We start from the raw sequence: 17,931 nt of genomic DNA, 5'->3' as shown, positions 1-17,931 counted from the left end.
AATAAGTCAACATTAAAATTAGTTATATGGAGCATGTATAAAGTAAAATATAAGACAATTTTATCAGTTGGTCTTATACTGTATATATGATATAAGATTGTGACCCTTTGCATACACCTAGGCACTAAGTTTGGAACTATGTTATAGATGAAATAATTCCATTTTTATTCAAAGAAACAAGAGCAATATTCAAGGGCAAAATTTGTGGTAGTTCTATTTTATTTTTCGAAACTTAATTTTATATTATGTTGAGAGTAATAAAAGAATTTGAAATATTAAATATTGCATGGATAAACTTAAAAATTTAGAAGAAGAATAATGATCCTATAATGACTTTTATTCAGTCTTTTATGGTCTGATAATTTGCATGATTCTATGTTCAATGTGCTTTAGACCAAGAGGATATCATTATAAAGATGCCCCTTTAAATCAGGGTAATTTTTCTTTAAGATTACACAATGACCTTAAAAAGTCTCATTTCATGAACTTTACCCAACAATCCTTTTGTTCACCCCTCTACTTGAATTAAAATGCTAAAGTTTTGTGTTCTTCCACTCCAGTGAACAGTGTTTCCTCTTTAATTCTAACCTTTGACCCTCTTTCACCCAACAATTGACATCTGGTCATTATTTCTTTTACTGCTTTCCACCCCCTGTTGTCAGATGGACTGTTCTGTTGTCTAAAACACTTGATAGGTGGACAGGTTTATATAATCCGAGGTGAGTTCCTGTAGAGGCTAATTGGATGTTGTCTTTTCATGCAAAAACAAAATACCCTAAAACTTGCCAGCAGTGAAGCTGTCCACCATGTTGGTTTCCAAAAAATGCACATTTATTATCTGTGGTACTTTAAATAAAACTAACTTAGAATTTATCTCTGATTATGGATGATGGTATTCAGAGTATAAAATAAGCAAAACTTTTTTAAATTAAAGGTTTTATTTTTTCATTCATTATATTTTGATTCATACAACAGAAATAGTTACTTCATGAGAAATATTGCAATCTTCATGAAAATTAATAAAAATTCTGATATGAAGTACACATGATGGATCAACATGCTGAAGATCATTTGCATGAGTTGAAAGAACTTAAAAGCACAGTTGTACGAAGAGAGGGTTCACCTTGCAAATACCCAGGCAGTGGCCTGTCATGTTTCACTTTGAACACTAAACATCACATCAGTTTTTTTATACCTCATGAAAATAGTTAAGATACCATACTTACATTTGACATTGAATTGTGTCAAAAGGAATCCTATAGTATTTATTTTGACTATCCAAAAAGCACATTAAATGTACTGCTGCGTGAAACCAGGAGAAAGTTGTACTTGATTTGCTGAACTTTGAGCCCTTAATGCATTTGGCATCATTTCGGTCCTCAGCTGGTTTGAAAATATTATTAAAAACCACATCCATGCAGAGATTTCTTTAACATTTCATCCTGAGCTGTTTTGACGTCATCTTTGCATTCTTGTCTTCCTCTTACCCTCTTTACCATTTGCCTTCATTTCTGTTTGTTTGTTTATTCTTATTCTCTGAAAACACAGTGGAATGCTTTACAGTGTTGTGGCTAATTGAGCTTGCTAAGTGTTTATTAATGCTATGATGTCCTGCTTAGTGAAGCTACACGGGGATGGGATGGGGTGGGTGGGGTGGTCGTGGGAGGTCAGGGCACGGGTGGGAGGGTGGAGGAAGGATTATGAGGTATACCTTTAAATTCTAACCATAATGGAGAAACAGTGAGGTTGAGATATTAGCGCCCCCCAAAGATTTGCTGCCCACTTAGCATTCTCTGTACCTGTCATGTTTTACAAGCATCTGCATCAAAATGGAATTAGTTGAATTTCCATTAACCACGGTATACACCATATCCTTATGAAGTACAGATACTTAATCTTCTCAGCAGATGTTACAAGAAAGATGTTTTGAGTTGGTTTCAAATGATATTTGTGGTATGTTGTTTTTTTTTTCTATAGATACATATGTTAAATTAACTCTCCTGAATTCCATGGGTCAAGAAATGTCTAAATGCAAGACATCCATCCGCAGAGGGCAGCCCAATCCAGTGTACAAGGAAACTTTTGTTTTTCAAGTGGCCCTGTTTCAGCTTTCTGATGTGACACTTATACTGTCCGTGTATAACAAGCGCAGTATGAAAAGAAAGGAGATGATAGGCTGGATTGCTCTAGGTCTGAACAGCTCTGGAGAAGAGGAGCTCAATCACTGGACTGAGATGAAGGAGTCGAAAGGACAGCAGGTGTGCAGATGGCACGCGCTGCTCGAGTCGTGACGGCTGGAGCGAGCGTGCGCGGCCCGGGCCTCCTGTTCCCCATGGCAACACTGCTGTTTCTGCCGAGCCACCATCAGAAGAGTTCTTCTTTGAAGAATCGTCCTCCACATTCCACCAAAATGTTTTAAATTCTGTGGTAGAGTATCTAGTACTGACATACGTGAAGAAAAACTCCGTCTCTGGTGGAGCTTGTTTGGGAAGATGAAAGACTAATAACATCGTTGTTAAATTAACAGCCTCCAGAGCTTCCAGAGCATGCTTTTGGGTTGAAGTTGACTTTACTTTTTAGCAAAAGAGCCATTCAGTTATTCTATGAAAATTCAAAATTATAAATGATTTTAATTAGAATTTTAGTTGCAACACTATTTTAGATCGTGCTACATATAATCCATGAAACGTATTTGGACTGACCCATCCCTGATGTTTGAAATGTACTTTAATATGAGAAAGTAGTTCTCCACCTCTGCTGTAAGTCATAGCTGATGTTGAAGGGTTCCAATCACGTTGAAAATTGTTTTATTCCTGATGGTTTCCCTTTGTGCACTTAGGTTCGTCATGCCTCAGTTCTTCTCAGCACCAAGTCTAAGGGCAAGCGAGATTTCATTGTTGTAAAAGTAGTTTAATGTTATTTTTTAAACTCATGACTTCATTTGCCTCTGCTTTTGCCTGATCCAAAGAGACCACGTCACTGTACTGGTCCCTTGCGAGTCTTCTAGACAGGTTGTACTGTAGAACTACGTAACTTTCTGTTGAAAGCACTTCCTGTATTCTTGTATTCCAATGTAGGAAGCTAATAGAACAGGACCTTACATTACAAGTTCTTTTCGATGATTGACTCTTTAAAATTGTAGCAATGTGCAAGTATGTTTTTTACAAACTAAAAAATATAGTAGATAACCTGTAGAAAATTGAAAACAATTTAAGTTAAAGAAAATTTTAATGATCTGCTCTTAGCGTTTAGTAACCAACGCTGCATAAAGCAGGCAGCATCCAGATAAGAAACTGCTCTCTCTCTAAATCTACACTCTTAACTTCAGTTTGTATTTGTGATATAAGGACTCTCCAGTTCTCAGTGTGAACCGGAACATCATGTTCAAAATAGTCCTTAGATTCTTTATGGAGTTTCTAGTGACTTGTGGCTAGATTTTATGAAATTCACAGATGCGTTCAGCGTGATGTCATCCTGTGCCTTTCATGTAAGTTAAATTTGCTCATACAGCTTGAAGGTTGTATTTGCAAAATTAGGCCTTCGATTTTTATAAATGAAAGATTCCTCAGAACAGTATCACAAGCTCTTTATTTCCTCTGAAGTGTATAAAATGTGCTGTTTTTTTTATATCACAGGCATTTTCATTTGTTGCTTTTGTATTTAGCAACTCCGATTAATCAGGAATACTATAAGCTGTTTTCTTTTTAATTTTGCTTCTTACTCAATATATAATTTTATGCATATACTTTATTAAATAGAGTGTGTTTTGTACATATGAAAATATTTTTCTCTTTCTAATTTCTAGTTAAACTAGACAAAACAATTTGCCAGTTACTAAAAAACAGTATATCATTATTCCTAGTCCCAACTAATTACTATATATTATTGTAAGGTACAACTTGTTATTTCCATAATAACAAAACCATGCATAGATATTACTATTTTAACCTGGCGGTACTGAAAGGCCTTAAAAGAAATCCAAAAAGACAGTGAACTCCTAATATTTTTTAGTTTAAAAAACGGCAGCTCTATGCATTTATACATATGAATTATAAGGTAAAATACAAATGTTCTATTGGATGACATGAGGTTTAAGAACAAATGTTATAGAGTCCATTAAAGGGAAAAGTTCATTCTTGTATTATGACGTTCATCAGCTTTTTCCAGGGTGTTTTATAAGTGAGTTAGGATATAAAGTTAGAACATAAATCAAATGGCATAGCTCATGGAAGTATTTTCAGCAGCAGTATGGAATGAGATTTAAGGGGGTGGTGTAGATTTTACTGGGAAATTAGATTTGGGCATTTGATGCTACAGGTATGCGATCTGGCTTTGAAACAACTGACCGCATTGCTAACAACTGGGATCTTCCTAATAAAGAGAGTTGTCACCAGTATTTGTAGCTGTAACAAAGCCTAATCGCACCACTGTAAACCAGCTTGGTGCTTTTTTCCTGCAGTGAGGATAAGACCCAGGTAGCTGTTACTATTAAATCTGTCTTTCTCCAGACCATGCCCAGAATTGTGTGCGTGTGCTGATATGTCTTTGGGGATTTGCCTGGTATAAGTATCAAATCCAATACTGCCTAAAAATGAATTAACAATTTTAAAAACTTTCAAGAAGGACCCTATTTCCACCCCAGCTACCAAGTCCTCAAAGATACTGAAGTGTGTGTGTGTGCATACACACAGGTACACACGCCCAAGCATGTATGAAAAGATGAAGTTGCCCTGATTTTATCAATAACTAAGTAGGAGAACGTTTATCAAGTTTATGGATTATTTTTCCTCTCTATGTATAGTTTACTAGAAATTGTATTTGGTTTGAGGTGCTATTCGCTGCCATTTTCTTCCTCACACAGCAAAATATATATCTTTTTGTCCTGGATTGACACAACTTACAGTCATTACTCCCAAAAGTTTGTCTATTCTTTTAGAAACAGATTAAATAAGGCTCAAGAGACCCACTTCACTCTACCGAAGCTAATGTACTACTGCTCTTTGTGCACCGGAATTTGCATGAAGGCTTAAAGGCACAATCTTATATCTCGGTAATTATAGAAAATAGGGGCCCACTGGTGGGTAGCAGGTGTTGTTTCAGAAACCTGAGAAAGATAACCCACCTTCTTATTGTTTTCTTAAAATCCCCTAAGTTTTATCATAAAAGGAGAAGTCCAAATACAGCAATTGACTGGCATTCATGTAATTCCTGAGCCTGGAATTACAGACTTTATTTGTCTCCCAAATGAGCTGCCAAATGTAGTAATTTGTTACTGCCCAGGAAACAAAATATATTGCAAATCAGCCAAGAATTTTAGAATAATATCCTTGTTCCTTTCAGAAGTTTTCTTCTATAGTCTTGTGTCTTCTGTACTATCCACATTTTGTGTGAAATCCATTTGCATATTTTCTTACTATGCATCCAGAGAATTCTCAATAATGTTGTATTTAGTGACAAAAATAACAAATGGGACCACAACTTAAAAAAAGAAAAACCAGTGAGAAAATATCGAAACTACCCTGATGAATATACATGTGTCAAAGTGTACGGCCTTGTAAGGCAGCTTCCTCCAGCTTTAGTGCAGATACCTCGGCTACATGTTAAATTATTCTCTTGATACCATCATCATTTTTTACTTTTCAGTCAAATCAGAAGTGTAATCAAGGATTGCAAAGTAAGGTAGCACCAGTAGGGGAAGAGGCCATAGAATTGTGGGTATTCTTCAAGATGAGTTGGAGACCAAATGATATCACAATTTTCCAAGTGAACTGAGAGACAGGCTATTTGAAGGTATGAATTTTAGGTGAATTAAGAGCACTATTCACTCACAAATTTTGTTGAAGGTCTTTATCCAGATATGAAGAAATAACACAAATCTACTTGTATAAAATTGCCACTTTCATACGTAGACTAGACAATTCATAGAGATTGTTCTCAAATAGTTGTTATATTTTTCACATTAATAATTATTATTCAAAACTACTTTTTCCCTGTTCGCTGTCCCCATTTCATCCATGGGCAGCGCTGGAGGCAGCCATCAGTGTCACCATCACCAAACACACTCAGTATCGAGCACAAAGTTGAACACACTATGAAGCAGTTTTTAAAATCTTGAAAACGTCATGTTTCCACCAAAATGCATAATAATGATGATGGTAACTGCTATAACTTACTAAGATCTAGCACAGTAATTTATTACTTTGATTCTTACAACAATACTACAAGGTAAGTAATATTATCAACATTTCGGAGATAAAGCAATGGCAGCATAGAGGTTATGCAGACTTGTCCAAGGTCATCCAGTGAGTAAGCAGTAGAACATCCAGTAAGCGGAATTAGAACACAGGTATAAACGACCCTAAGGCTCGTACTATGAATCTGACAGCTGCATCCCTTTTTACTGGCTGCAAAAAACAACAAAAAAAAACGGGACAACAACAGTATATTCATCAATAACCCCACCCACCTCAGTTGAATGGCAGAACTAGAAAAAAAAGGGAAAAGGAAACAGCTTGGGAAAGAGATGTACAAGGCAAAGAAGAAAAGATGATTAGAGATTGTTTTTCTTCTCAGGACATGTGGTACTTTTGTGTCTTTTTTGTAGAGGATTTTGATTTTTAAAGACTTGGTGATATCACTTAACTCTGCCAGTTTAGCCTATACTTCTATTCTGAAAGCGTATTAATCAATTTATTCTACTTCCTGTATACTATTGGAAATCCAAGGTGTTTTCATTGGAGATGACCGCCTTTCTGCTCTGTGAAGGGGACAGCCTGTATCGTTAGCCTGTATCTTGCCCATGTCAATGGTGAGAGGAAAGACTTACGCTATCAATGCAATTTCCTTACCTCTGTGCCTGTTCTTAAGCATGGGTTTATTTATTCCTTCATTTCAAGAATATTTATAAGAGTACCCACTGTGTGTCATGTTGTCATTCTAAGTGCTGCAGATACTGAGATCATAAATTGCACAGTCTTTCCTCATGGCGCTTGCATTCTACAGTCAGAAGACAGCCACGAAAACGATACAAGTTTAGTTAGTAGAGGACTGAGCACAACGTGGAGTTCAGAAAAGTCTTTCTGGAGAAGGTAACCCCTGATCTGGGTCTCCACAAACAGGTACAGATAAGACTCCCATGTGGGAACACACTCTCTCCAAGGGCAAAATTTAAAACAGTGGTTCCCAAACTATAGTTTATTTAAGAATTACTTAGAGAGCTTGATTTGTATTCCAAAGCCCCATCGCCACAAATTTTACTTCCTTTGCTCTGGGGTGGAGCACGAGAATCTACATTTTATTAAGCTTCCCAGGAAAGTCTCTGAGATTTATTGGTATAGAATACTGAGCTCATTATATAGTAATCATCTAGAGCAGTGCTGCCCAGCACACAGATTAGACCTTTAAATGTGATCGTGATAAATAAGAGTGAGATTAAGATTAGGATTGTGCTGTTGATCTTACTTGTGCTTCCTTAAACAGAAAGATATCTAATGAAAAATTAAAAGGGACGGTTAGTTATGAGTTCTGTATGTTTGCATTCAACATGACTTTTTCAAAGTGTTCCTTGGTATAATAAATAGATTATTGTATGTTGATTTTATGATTCCTGAAGATTCTTTTGGATTATTATTCAAATATCTCCTTCCACGCTGTCTTTACAACAATAGCTATTAGGTAAAGGGAGAGTCTGGGGAGACATTTATCTGGCATATCACTGTGAACATTCTAAACGAAATAGAACTGACCTTTAAGTGATATGTGGTGGCATTTCTCATTCTTGTGCACAGTAAGCTTCCTCGCCTTTTGTCCTTGTCCTAAATAGCTTCATTGTCATTACACTTGTCGGGTGAACCTCATCCCTGGATCCTTCACTAGGAACACCAGTGTTTCTATCACCTCTACTCTGATCTCCAGTTCCTTGATTGCTTTGCTCTTTCTCAGGGCCTTTTATTTCAAATAGCAAGTCATCCAGCAGCCCCAGGTCCTCTTCTTTCTCTAAAAGTCAGTGCTATGGACAAGGTTCATCTGTGTTTCCGTTTTCCCTCATCTCAGAGGTCGCCATACCTCCTCTCAGGTGTAATATTTTACATCTTGAAAAGTCCTTTTCCAACAAAGATCTGTGATTAACCCACTGAAAAATGAGGTGATTTGACTATTTGAAATAACATGGTTACAGAACGAGGCTCTTTTTGTGATTGCTGCTGTGTCATTGGTCTGATTATAGCTTGAGATCTGGATAATGAATCGTAATTTGAAGAAGTTCGATAGACTGGAATTATGGTGCACCATCAGAAATGAATGTAAGAATCTTGTTCTTTTCTCTGCCACTGTGGACAAGCATGTGTCTCTTTTAAAATGTTCCTTCTTTCTTCCTCCCTGCCTTTTTTACCCACTTGTATTCATATACATTCATAGTAGATACTAGACTTCATCACGGTTGAGTAACACCTGTCAAAAAGTAAACCCCTGGCTTTCTTCTCTGAATCACACGAACTGGACAGCAGGGAGGACCAGAGGGGTTTTCTCAGAGATGAGAGAGAGAGCAAACCATGACACTCTTTAGTCCGTGAAGGTTTGCTGCTACTTTTGTGATATTTGTTGTTGTGCACTTACCCTGAGTGGTGGGAAGGACCCTAAGGTCATGTTGTATGGGTGGGAAGCAGAGGAGACTTACTGATCTACCAGAAGTTTGACATGACTTTATTCTAGAATTTCAACCTCTCACTACATAAAAATTTCTAATTGAGTAATTATGAGAACAAAGGCACTGCTGTGGCAATAGTTTTGCAAGATTTTTTACATGATTTTAATGTCTATTTGATGGTCTATACCTAAAACAGTCCTGTTATTTTAGGGCTCTTTCCACCCTTTTCTTTATTATTCTGATTACTATTTGATATTTGAGTTTGTCCTTCAGATACTTAATCTTACTTTAAAAAGAAAAGCCTTAACACCTTTCTGTTTATTTCTTCAACATGTGATCAATTGCTCACCTGTGTTGAAAATGAATACTCAGCCCTGGCTGGTGTAGCTCAGTGGATTGGGTGCAGGCCTGTGAACCAAAGGATCTCGGTTTGATTCCCAGTCAGGGCACATGCCTGGGTTGCAGGCCAGTTCCCAGCAGGGGACCCATGAGAGGCAACCATACATTGATATTTCTCTCCCTCTCTCCTTCCCTTCCCCTCTAAAGATAAATAAATGAAATCTTTAAAAAATTATTTAAAAAAAGAAAATGAATATTCAATAGATGAAATATTGATACAGTACTCTACCATACACTACAAAAATAATTTTTTTAATTTGTTTATGTTTTAAGGTATTGCTAGAGTACTTATTTCCATAAATCTAAGCAGTTAATATGATTATTTTGTTTAATGAGAAAATAGGCATTTTCCCTTAGCTCTGAGATTTGTTTCTCTTGCCTCTCACATCTGGTTGAAGGAGTTAGCTGTGAACCTCTTTCAACACTTCATTTGTCAGTTTTGAGGGTGCTCCCCTCCTCTTCGTGGTATTTTAGTGACAGTCACAGTCTTTCTACCCTCAGGGTAGGTTCTCACCAGTGACTCCTGTTCATAACCCTCATTAATGCTGCTGAAAGAAATACGTGCGCACCCACAGGGAAAAAGATCCCCAAAGTGTGAAGAATCAGTGTCTCATGGCCCTGGTATAGGGTGGCAGCTTTAATACCTAAATGTGACTTCAATCATACTGGGGTAGAAGCCAGTTCCTTAGAAATGAGAATTTAGGTCCTTATGTCCAAAGTTTTCTCTTTTTGCCTTCTCTTTTCCCCTTGTAACTTGCACATTTTTTTTTTAATTTTGTGAGAAAGCCTTTTAAAAACCAGTTTTCAAAATTCTCCAATATTCTTCACCAGGCAATTTCATTAACAGAAATCGAAGTCTATGCCACAGAAGAACCATAGAAAGCCTTTGGGGGGAGGGAAGGCTTGTTTTTGCTTGGGACAGCCTTTTGGATCAATATTGGGAATATTTACAACATTCTATAATTATGTCACATTTATTTTGTGAGGGGAGACCAGGGTAGCTTTTGCGTACAAATTGACTCTCTTAGTATTTAAGTATTTTTAAACAATTGTTTGAAGTACAGCTAGAAAATAATAGTGATACTTTAAACACTATTTCAAAATTACAAGTACTACTTTACATTTACTAAGAACATTTTTGGTCAGCTTGCATTACAAAATTCATTTAGAGTTTTTCTGCATAACTTTATTGAGATGATGTGTTTTTATAGTGAAAATAATAAAGTGGCAATAATTTTGAGGAATCTTTAAAGCTGTCAGAGAGACAGACAAACTTTGGATTTTTACTAGAATTTTGAAATATGAAAGTAAATCAATATTCTCAGTTCAGCTAGTCTTGATGAAAAACGGTTATTATATGACTTTTAAGGGTCTTGATAAATGTTAGGTTCTATTCTTTTTCTAAAACTCGTGATATCTATTATTGCTCAGCACTCTTGCATTATGTTTTATTTCTCAAAATAACGTACTATGGAAAACTCAATTAGTGGAATCTCTTACTTAATATCCCTTTACTTTTCTCCTTCCTTTTTCTTTCTCCCTCCCTCCATTCCTTCTCTTCCTCCCTTTCTTCCTATTTAATTTTTTGAGGCAAGAAGCTCCCTTAATAATATAGTTTCTACAGAGCTTTCTTACTTATTTTTGTAATAATGGATTTACCAGTGTGATGAAGTTTAAATGCTCTGTGAGCAAAACTCCGTTAAACGGTCTAAAGAAATGCACCCGTTTACCATTCCCCTTGGTCTTCAACTGTCTCCAGCATATTTTCCAGTGACTAGACAACATGAATGGGTCTTACTAATATACGCGAGTGTCTGTATGGTTATCACTAGTGTTGTATTATTGTCACATATTAACATGCATTTTTGGTCAAAATTATAAACAGATGCGTGTGAAACAACTCATTTTGTAGAATGACCATGTATCTGATCACTTTCATGTAATTGGAAATGTGCTGTATGTTGCGTTTTATTCTCACATCTACTTTTCTACTATCTATATATACACCGATTGTCTCGGTGCCCTTTTCCTTTTGTATAATTGTATTACAAGAAGAAATTACCTCTGTGTACACAATGTAAAAACCGTTAAAATTATTAATCCAAGGAGATTTTAATGGCAGTTTAATTTTCCAGAAAATAAATTTTCGCGTGAGTTAAAAGTTACTTTTCTTCACCTTTCTGTAACAGATCTCTCCACATTTTAGTACTCATAGGAGCGGGGAAGCATCTGACTTCTAATAGTGATAAACAAAAAACAGCCCTAGTTCTTATCATGATAAATAAATGTTAATATGATTGCACATAAAATAAAATACCTTTGGGCTGCAGAGCAAACATCAAATGGGTATATGTAAATGGTATTAGGATCTCAAGTTTTAAAAGAATAATTTAAATGTGCTAATAGATATTCTTATCAAAATGTTTGGATCACATTATTTATTTTCCTTAATTCTAAGTCAAACTCACTACATAAGAAACTACAAATTTAAACATTTTAAAATAACCACCTTTAAAGTTCATAAATAAACCAAGACTGAAATTAAATAGATTTAAAATGATCTCAATATCTTTAGCTGGAGTATGAATACATATACAGTATTATCTAGCTTGCTCTTTCATTTAGTGTGAATTTGTTCTAATTCATATTGGTATGGTGATTCTGTTTAAAACAAAATCATTTTCTATTTGGCAGTAGTAGCTTGTTGCTTTTTAATTTTTTTGTAGCTTTTATCATTGTTTCCCAAAGACCTTGAGTTTAGATATTTTTTCATATTTCATTACCTTTGTTACTATTTTATTTCCAGCAACACACACTTATAACAACAGACTTAAGTACTATTTTCCATACTATAAAGAATTAAACTTTTAGTACTCCAAAATTGACAGAAATTAAAGTTGCTACATTATCTAATCTCTGATTGTCTTTGAATCCCTAGTTCCATAAATTAGCTAGAAGCCATTTTTAATTTTATTTTTAATTATATTTTATCAATTATGCTATTACAGTTGCCCCAATTTTTCCCCTTTTGCCCCATTCTACCTAATAGCCCCCACCCACTTCTTTAGGCAATCCTTCCACCATTGTTCATATCTATGGGTCATGCGTGTAAGTTTTTTGGCTACTTCATTTCCTATGCCATACTTTACATCTCTATGGCTATTCTGTAACTATCAATTTCACTTCATAACCCCCTCACCTCTTCAATCATTCCCCCACTCCCTCCCATCTGGCAACCATCAGAAAGCTCTCCATATCCATTAGTCTGTCTCTTCTTGTTTACTTAGTTTGTTTTTTAGATTCAGTTGTTGATAGATATGTATTTGTTGCTATTTTATTGTTCATAGTTGTGATCTTTCTTTTAAAATAAGTCCATTTAACATTTCATATAATAATAGTTTGATGATGATGAACTCCTTCAGTTTTTTCTTGTCTGAGAAGCTCTTTATCTCCCCTTTGATTCTAAATGATAGCTTTGCTGGGGAGAGCAACCTTTGCTGTAGGTCCCTGTTTTTCATGATATTTCTTGCCAATCTCTTCCAGCCTGCCAAGTTTCTTTTGAGAAATCAGCTGACAGTCTTATGGGAATGCCCTGCAGGTAGGTAACTAACTGCTTTCCTCTTGCTGCTTTTAAGATTCTCTATCTTTAACCTTTGGCATTTTAATTAAGAAGTTGGAAATCTATTTTGGAAAATAATGAAAGAAAACTACTCTAATTTGGTGAAGAAAATAGACATGCAAGTCCAGGAAGCACAGAGAGTCCCAAAAAAGATAGATACAAAGAAGCCCACTCCAGAAGCCATTTTTAGTTAAATTTTTTTAAGACTAGAATGCCAGTACCCAATTGGTCTGGTTCAATTCTTTTCTCTTTGTAAGAATTGTCTGTACTGAAACAGTGAAAACATAAAATGCTTCTTAAAATAAATGAGCTCGTAATTTAATCTCCAACTAAGTTTAAGGAATTTGTATTTCTTCCCAGTGCTTGCCACTGAATTCCTCCTTTCAAACCTTTTAGGCTTTCATTATTAAGGTACTTAAGTTTGGAAAAGCAAAACTAATAGACTTGTTTATGAGCTTCCTCCAGGAAAAATCGCATTCATTTGGGTCATGGCTTATTGTTTTTGACAGAATTACAATAGATATAAAGTGAAATTTCTGCAAAAAAGGAAATAGGCACATCTGTATTCTAACTAGTAAATCATTAAATTATTTTTATTTTTATAAAGGACTTAGCTATTTATCACACCATGCTATATGTATGCTTACAGTTGTTTTCATTGCAAATTAAGTGTAAATCCTTTGAGCTCCAATATGAAAAATAATATTTAAGTCAACTTTTTCTTTCCATAGACAAAATTTCTATGATGTTTTCCATTTGAAAATAAAGCCATTCCCAGTTTTAAAATGTATCAGTAAAGTATTGAACTATTCTGTTTGATTAGTACTTTATAATGAATTATAATAGTATAATAATACAGTAAATACCTCTACATGATTAAATGCCAAACAAGTGGAGACATTTATATAATGATCTCATAAATGTATATTAATAAATAAGAAGAAAAAATGAAGGCTTATTTTCAGTTGGCATAAGAAAAATATATCAAAAGGAAAACCTTCCAAACAATACTTTTAATATGTGATAGAAACAGCGCACTCTTTACCAAAATCTGTTTTTCTCTTTTTGGTCATATGTCTAGCTTATATGTCTCAGCTTTTTCTTGAAATTAGGTATGGCCATATGACTGAGTTCTAGCCAATGGAATATGAAAAGAGGTGGTATGCACCAATTTCAAGGAGGCTTCTTAAGAACTTCCCAGCAGCTGGATGTGGAGGAAAGCAGAAGCTGAGGGAAAGACAGAGCCACAGGTTGGAAAGATCCTGAGTAACTGAGTCACTTCTCAAAAAAAAGAGACAGCCAGGTATTATCTGCCTTGGAATGTTACCATAAAGGAGAAAACCTTGTGTTTTAGCCATTACACATGTGAGACTCCATTTGTTACTGCAACCATGGAAACACCAATATCGGGACCTTCCCCTGGGATTCTGTGAGAATGAAAACCTACAGTCTGCCACACTGGCCTGGCAGCTGCGGGGAGGGATTGGATACAGCAGGCCGAGAGCCTGGGCGTGTGATGCAAAGCATTCGGCAAAGGAGTTGCCTGTTCTGCTTAGTCGCTGTGGCTCCTGAACCTGTAGTTGAGGGGAAGTGGGTGAGAAGCCAGGCAACAGGACAAGTGATGTGTTTTTGCTACAAGATATTACAAGAAAGCAGTAAACTCAGTCAAAAAGTAAATGGTTTTCAAGCAGATATTGAAGGGAAATGGAGAGAGCCCAGGCATTTAAATGCCTTAAGGGTATGAAAAGTCTGCTTCTGAAATTGTATACCTGAAACCTGTATCATTTTGTTGACCAATTTCACCCCAATAAATTCAGTAAAAAGCTTTAAAAATGTAAAAAGAAAGAAAGACAATCTGCTTCTGCATCCCAAATAGTAAGATTTAAGAACAAAGAAAATTTTGCATCAGAAAGGCTCAACTAAACAAAGAGACACAACCATGTGGCAAAGATCAGAATTTTTACAGTCGCCTCTTATTTCCGAGGAATTCAAGGTAAACTTGATTCTTATGAAGCAATCAGTGAATGTTGTATAGCCCCCAAGAAGGAAATGATTCTCAACACAGACTTCAAATGAAAATGTAGCCTGTAACGGGCAAAGCATGCCTTCCAGAGTTAGAGCAGGGTACCACTGAGAACAATGGACGAGGAAGTCCCCCTTAGAGAGCAGATCCAGAGTCAGTCAACTCCACCCAGAGAGAAGCTGGGTTCTCACCGCTGTGAAGCAATGACTGCTGTATGTTTCTCATTTTCCTCTTTTCAAATGAGTGCAGTTATCCACTTCCTGCTCTACATTGTATATTTTGTGGAAGTTGGGGGGCAGGTGACTTGTCTTAAAGTCCCACTTGATGGAAAGAAGAGTGCATCACCAGAAATATAGGACTTTGAAAAGATTACAATAATTGGATGGGACTTGAGGTTGTCTTTCTTAGGGAGAATGTAAGTCATTTTTTTAAAAAATTGTTCTCTTTCTGGACTCGTGTTAGACTACATTTCCCAGCCTCTCTCGCAAAACTTTGTGGCAACATAACCAACTTCTAGCCAACTGGAGTGTAAGTGGAAGTGTGATATAAGGTATGTCATTTCTAGGTCAAATGCCTCCTTCAGTCTCTTTCCCCAATCATTAGCTGGTTACAGATGACAAGTGCCCAAGGGGATGGCGGAGCCACAAGATGGAAGGAGCCTAGGGTCCTAAATCACTGCTTGGAAATCATCTTACCAGCCAGTAATGTCTCCTTCAGCATGTTACCCGAGCAAAAATTAAGCTGCTGTGTATCTGAGCTGTGTCCACCTGGAGCCTCCTTTGTTCCTGCAGCACCTGCCTTATACTTAGGTAAACTCTTGGGCTCCAAGCTAGTAGCTGAGAGAAAGGTCTAGGAGGCACTAGAGCTGAAAGGACCAAATTTCTCTGCAGTGTGAGGAAGGCCAAGGTCTGACACCTGACTGGTGGCCAAAACCAGAGGACGAGGCAGGGCTCGTGAACACCACCCGGCAGCACTACTTGAAGAAATTCTTTTTAGGCATGGGGTTTGAGGCTATTAGATTCAAAATACTTGACTCTCCAACTTGACCAAACTAAGAGAAGGGAGTTTAACTATGAACCAAGAGATGAGATGAAAGGTGGTAAGTTGAAAGCCAGAGAAGCAACTAAAACTTAAGCATCAAACCGAGAGAGAGAATTGAAGCAGTAAGAATATTGCAGGGTTGTAGGGCAAGGAGAGGAACAAATCAAGCAGGGAACACTAACGCAGCAGAGTTACAACAAGGACACCAGAAATGTTCTAAGGGACAAGATGACAGCTAGACTGAGTTTAATAAGACTAGTCTATTAGGAGCTAAGAATCAGGGAAGGAGATTGATTAGGAAGCGACTTGAAATCCAGATAGATGTTTAGAATCATGAAGTGACTAGATACTAGGTGGGTGAATAATGTTTTTTAAAAATGAGCTGGGTGGAAGATTATAAAGGCAGAGTTTCTGGGCCATAATGGCTAAGGCGGGGAGAAGTTCAGGAGGGAGGATGGAGTTACAGTGGATCGAAGTAGCAGGCGAGCGGTCAGTGATGCCACCGAATGAAGAAGTCCAGAGAAGAAGCTGGGTTTTTGAGAGTTGGCTGTGTTGACTTTGAAATGACACTGTGGAAAACATCCCTGAATTGGGAATGAAGGACTGACATTTAGGGACGAGGTACAGACTCTGGGAACCATGGAAAGTCCTAGAATGAGTCAGTCACAGGAGCCAAGAGCCCACACATCTCACTGGAATGTGAGTTCCCTAATGTCAGAAACTGCTTCGTTCACATCTGCATTCCCGGTGCCTAGAACAGTACCCAGGGCATAACGGATATTCGCTGTGCCCTGTGACCCTGCTAGATACTTGCTTAGTAGTTTGGGGAGGTTTTTTTTGTTAATTCTTTGGGATTTTCTACAGAGACAATTATGTCATCTGCAAACAGAGACAGTTTTATTTTTTCCTTCCCAATTTGTATATTTTATTTCCTTTTCCTTACTTATTGGACTAGCGAGGACTTGCAGTACAACAGCGAATGGAAGTGTTTACAGAGGACATCATTGTCCTATTCCCGATCTGAAAGGGACAGCATCCGGTGTCTTACTATTAAGTACCAGGTTGGTTGGCAAAGAAGTTCATTTGGTTTTTTTGTGTAAGATGGTTCTAGTAGCGCTTAATTGTTTTAACATCATTTGAAACAGTTTTGTTAGGTTGTATTGTGACATCTCCCTTGTGATGTAGACAGTTTTCCTTTACCAAGAATATTTCCTTGTGTCCCTTCTTAGTCAGTTGCACCCAAAAGCCACCACTATTCAGTGTATTCATCTTATATTATTTTTGCCTGTTCTAGAATTTCAAATAAACATACTCGTAGAGTATGTGCCCTTTATGTCCAGCTTCTTTTGCTCAGCATCAGGTCTTTTGCGATTCACTCATGTTGTTGCATGTGTCAGCACTTCCTTGTTTTTTATGCCTGGATAATATTCCATTGTATGGATATACTGCATTTGGTCACCCATTACCTTGCTCCAGTTTTCTATCGGTCCGTAACAAATCACTCCAAACCACTTAAAAAGTTGACAAGCGTTCATTTCACCCGTGAACCTGCACTTTGTGCATGGCAGGGTGGGGGACAGCCTCTCACTGTTGAACATGGCACCAACGGGGTGACTCAGAGGTCGGCTAGGGGCTGGCATCACCTGAAGACACTCCTGTGTGTGGGGGTTGATGCTGGCTGTCAGCTGGGACCTCGCTGGGGCCTTGGCTTCCTCACAGCTTGGCAGCTGGGCTCCAAGAGCAAGATGGGAGTGTGGGCATTTTTATGACCAAGCCTCAGAACTCACAGAGCATCACTTTTCTTCGTACTGTATTGGCCATAACAGCCATAAAGTTCTATCTGGGTGGGGAGCATAGACTCCGTGACTCAGAGGGAGTTCCACTGAAAGAACTTGTGGGACAGGACACCCTCCCGTAGCCATGTTCGGACAATACTTTATGCCACAGTCTCGTTTTTGGCCATAAGAGCTAATATCCCTCCCACGTACAAAACCCCTCCACCAAGAGCCCTAAGTCTCTCGGTGTTACGACGTTAACTCGCAGTTCGGGATCTCATCATGTCAATCAGGCCTGCGTGTGGATGCAGCTCCCTGGGACTTGCATTCAGCCGCTCGAGTAGAATGCTGAAGAACCGTGCATAACAGACAATTACGTACTCAACATGCATCCGTCACACAGCGATGGGGCAGGAGGGGGACAGCCACG

At 37.4% G+C, this 17,931-nt stretch overlaps 1 protein-coding gene across 1 annotated transcript in view; it reads left to right on the top strand.

The window, feature by feature from the left end:
* The window catches only part of SYT14 (synaptotagmin 14), a 162,450-nt gene extending 159,822 nt beyond the window's left edge, over positions 1-2,628 (top strand). Inside the window, exon 6 of the mRNA XM_053658194.1 lies at positions 1,978-2,628. Coding sequence (XP_053514169.1) covers positions 1,978-2,291 — 314 coding nt within the window. The 3' untranslated portion in view covers positions 2,292-2,628. The remainder of the gene's footprint in view (positions 1-1,977) is intronic.
* The last annotated feature ends 15,303 nt before the right edge of the window (positions 2,629-17,931 follow it).

The sequence above is a fragment of the Artibeus jamaicensis genome, unplaced genomic scaffold, assembly GCF_021234435.1.
Source record: "Artibeus jamaicensis isolate MK-2021 breed Jamaican fruit bat unplaced genomic scaffold, CSHL_Jam_final contig_2170, whole genome shotgun sequence".
NCBI lineage: Eukaryota > Metazoa > Chordata > Mammalia > Chiroptera > Phyllostomidae > Artibeus > Artibeus jamaicensis.
Note: the sequence above shows the minus strand (reverse complement) of the source record. Positions and strands in the feature narration are given on the sequence as shown.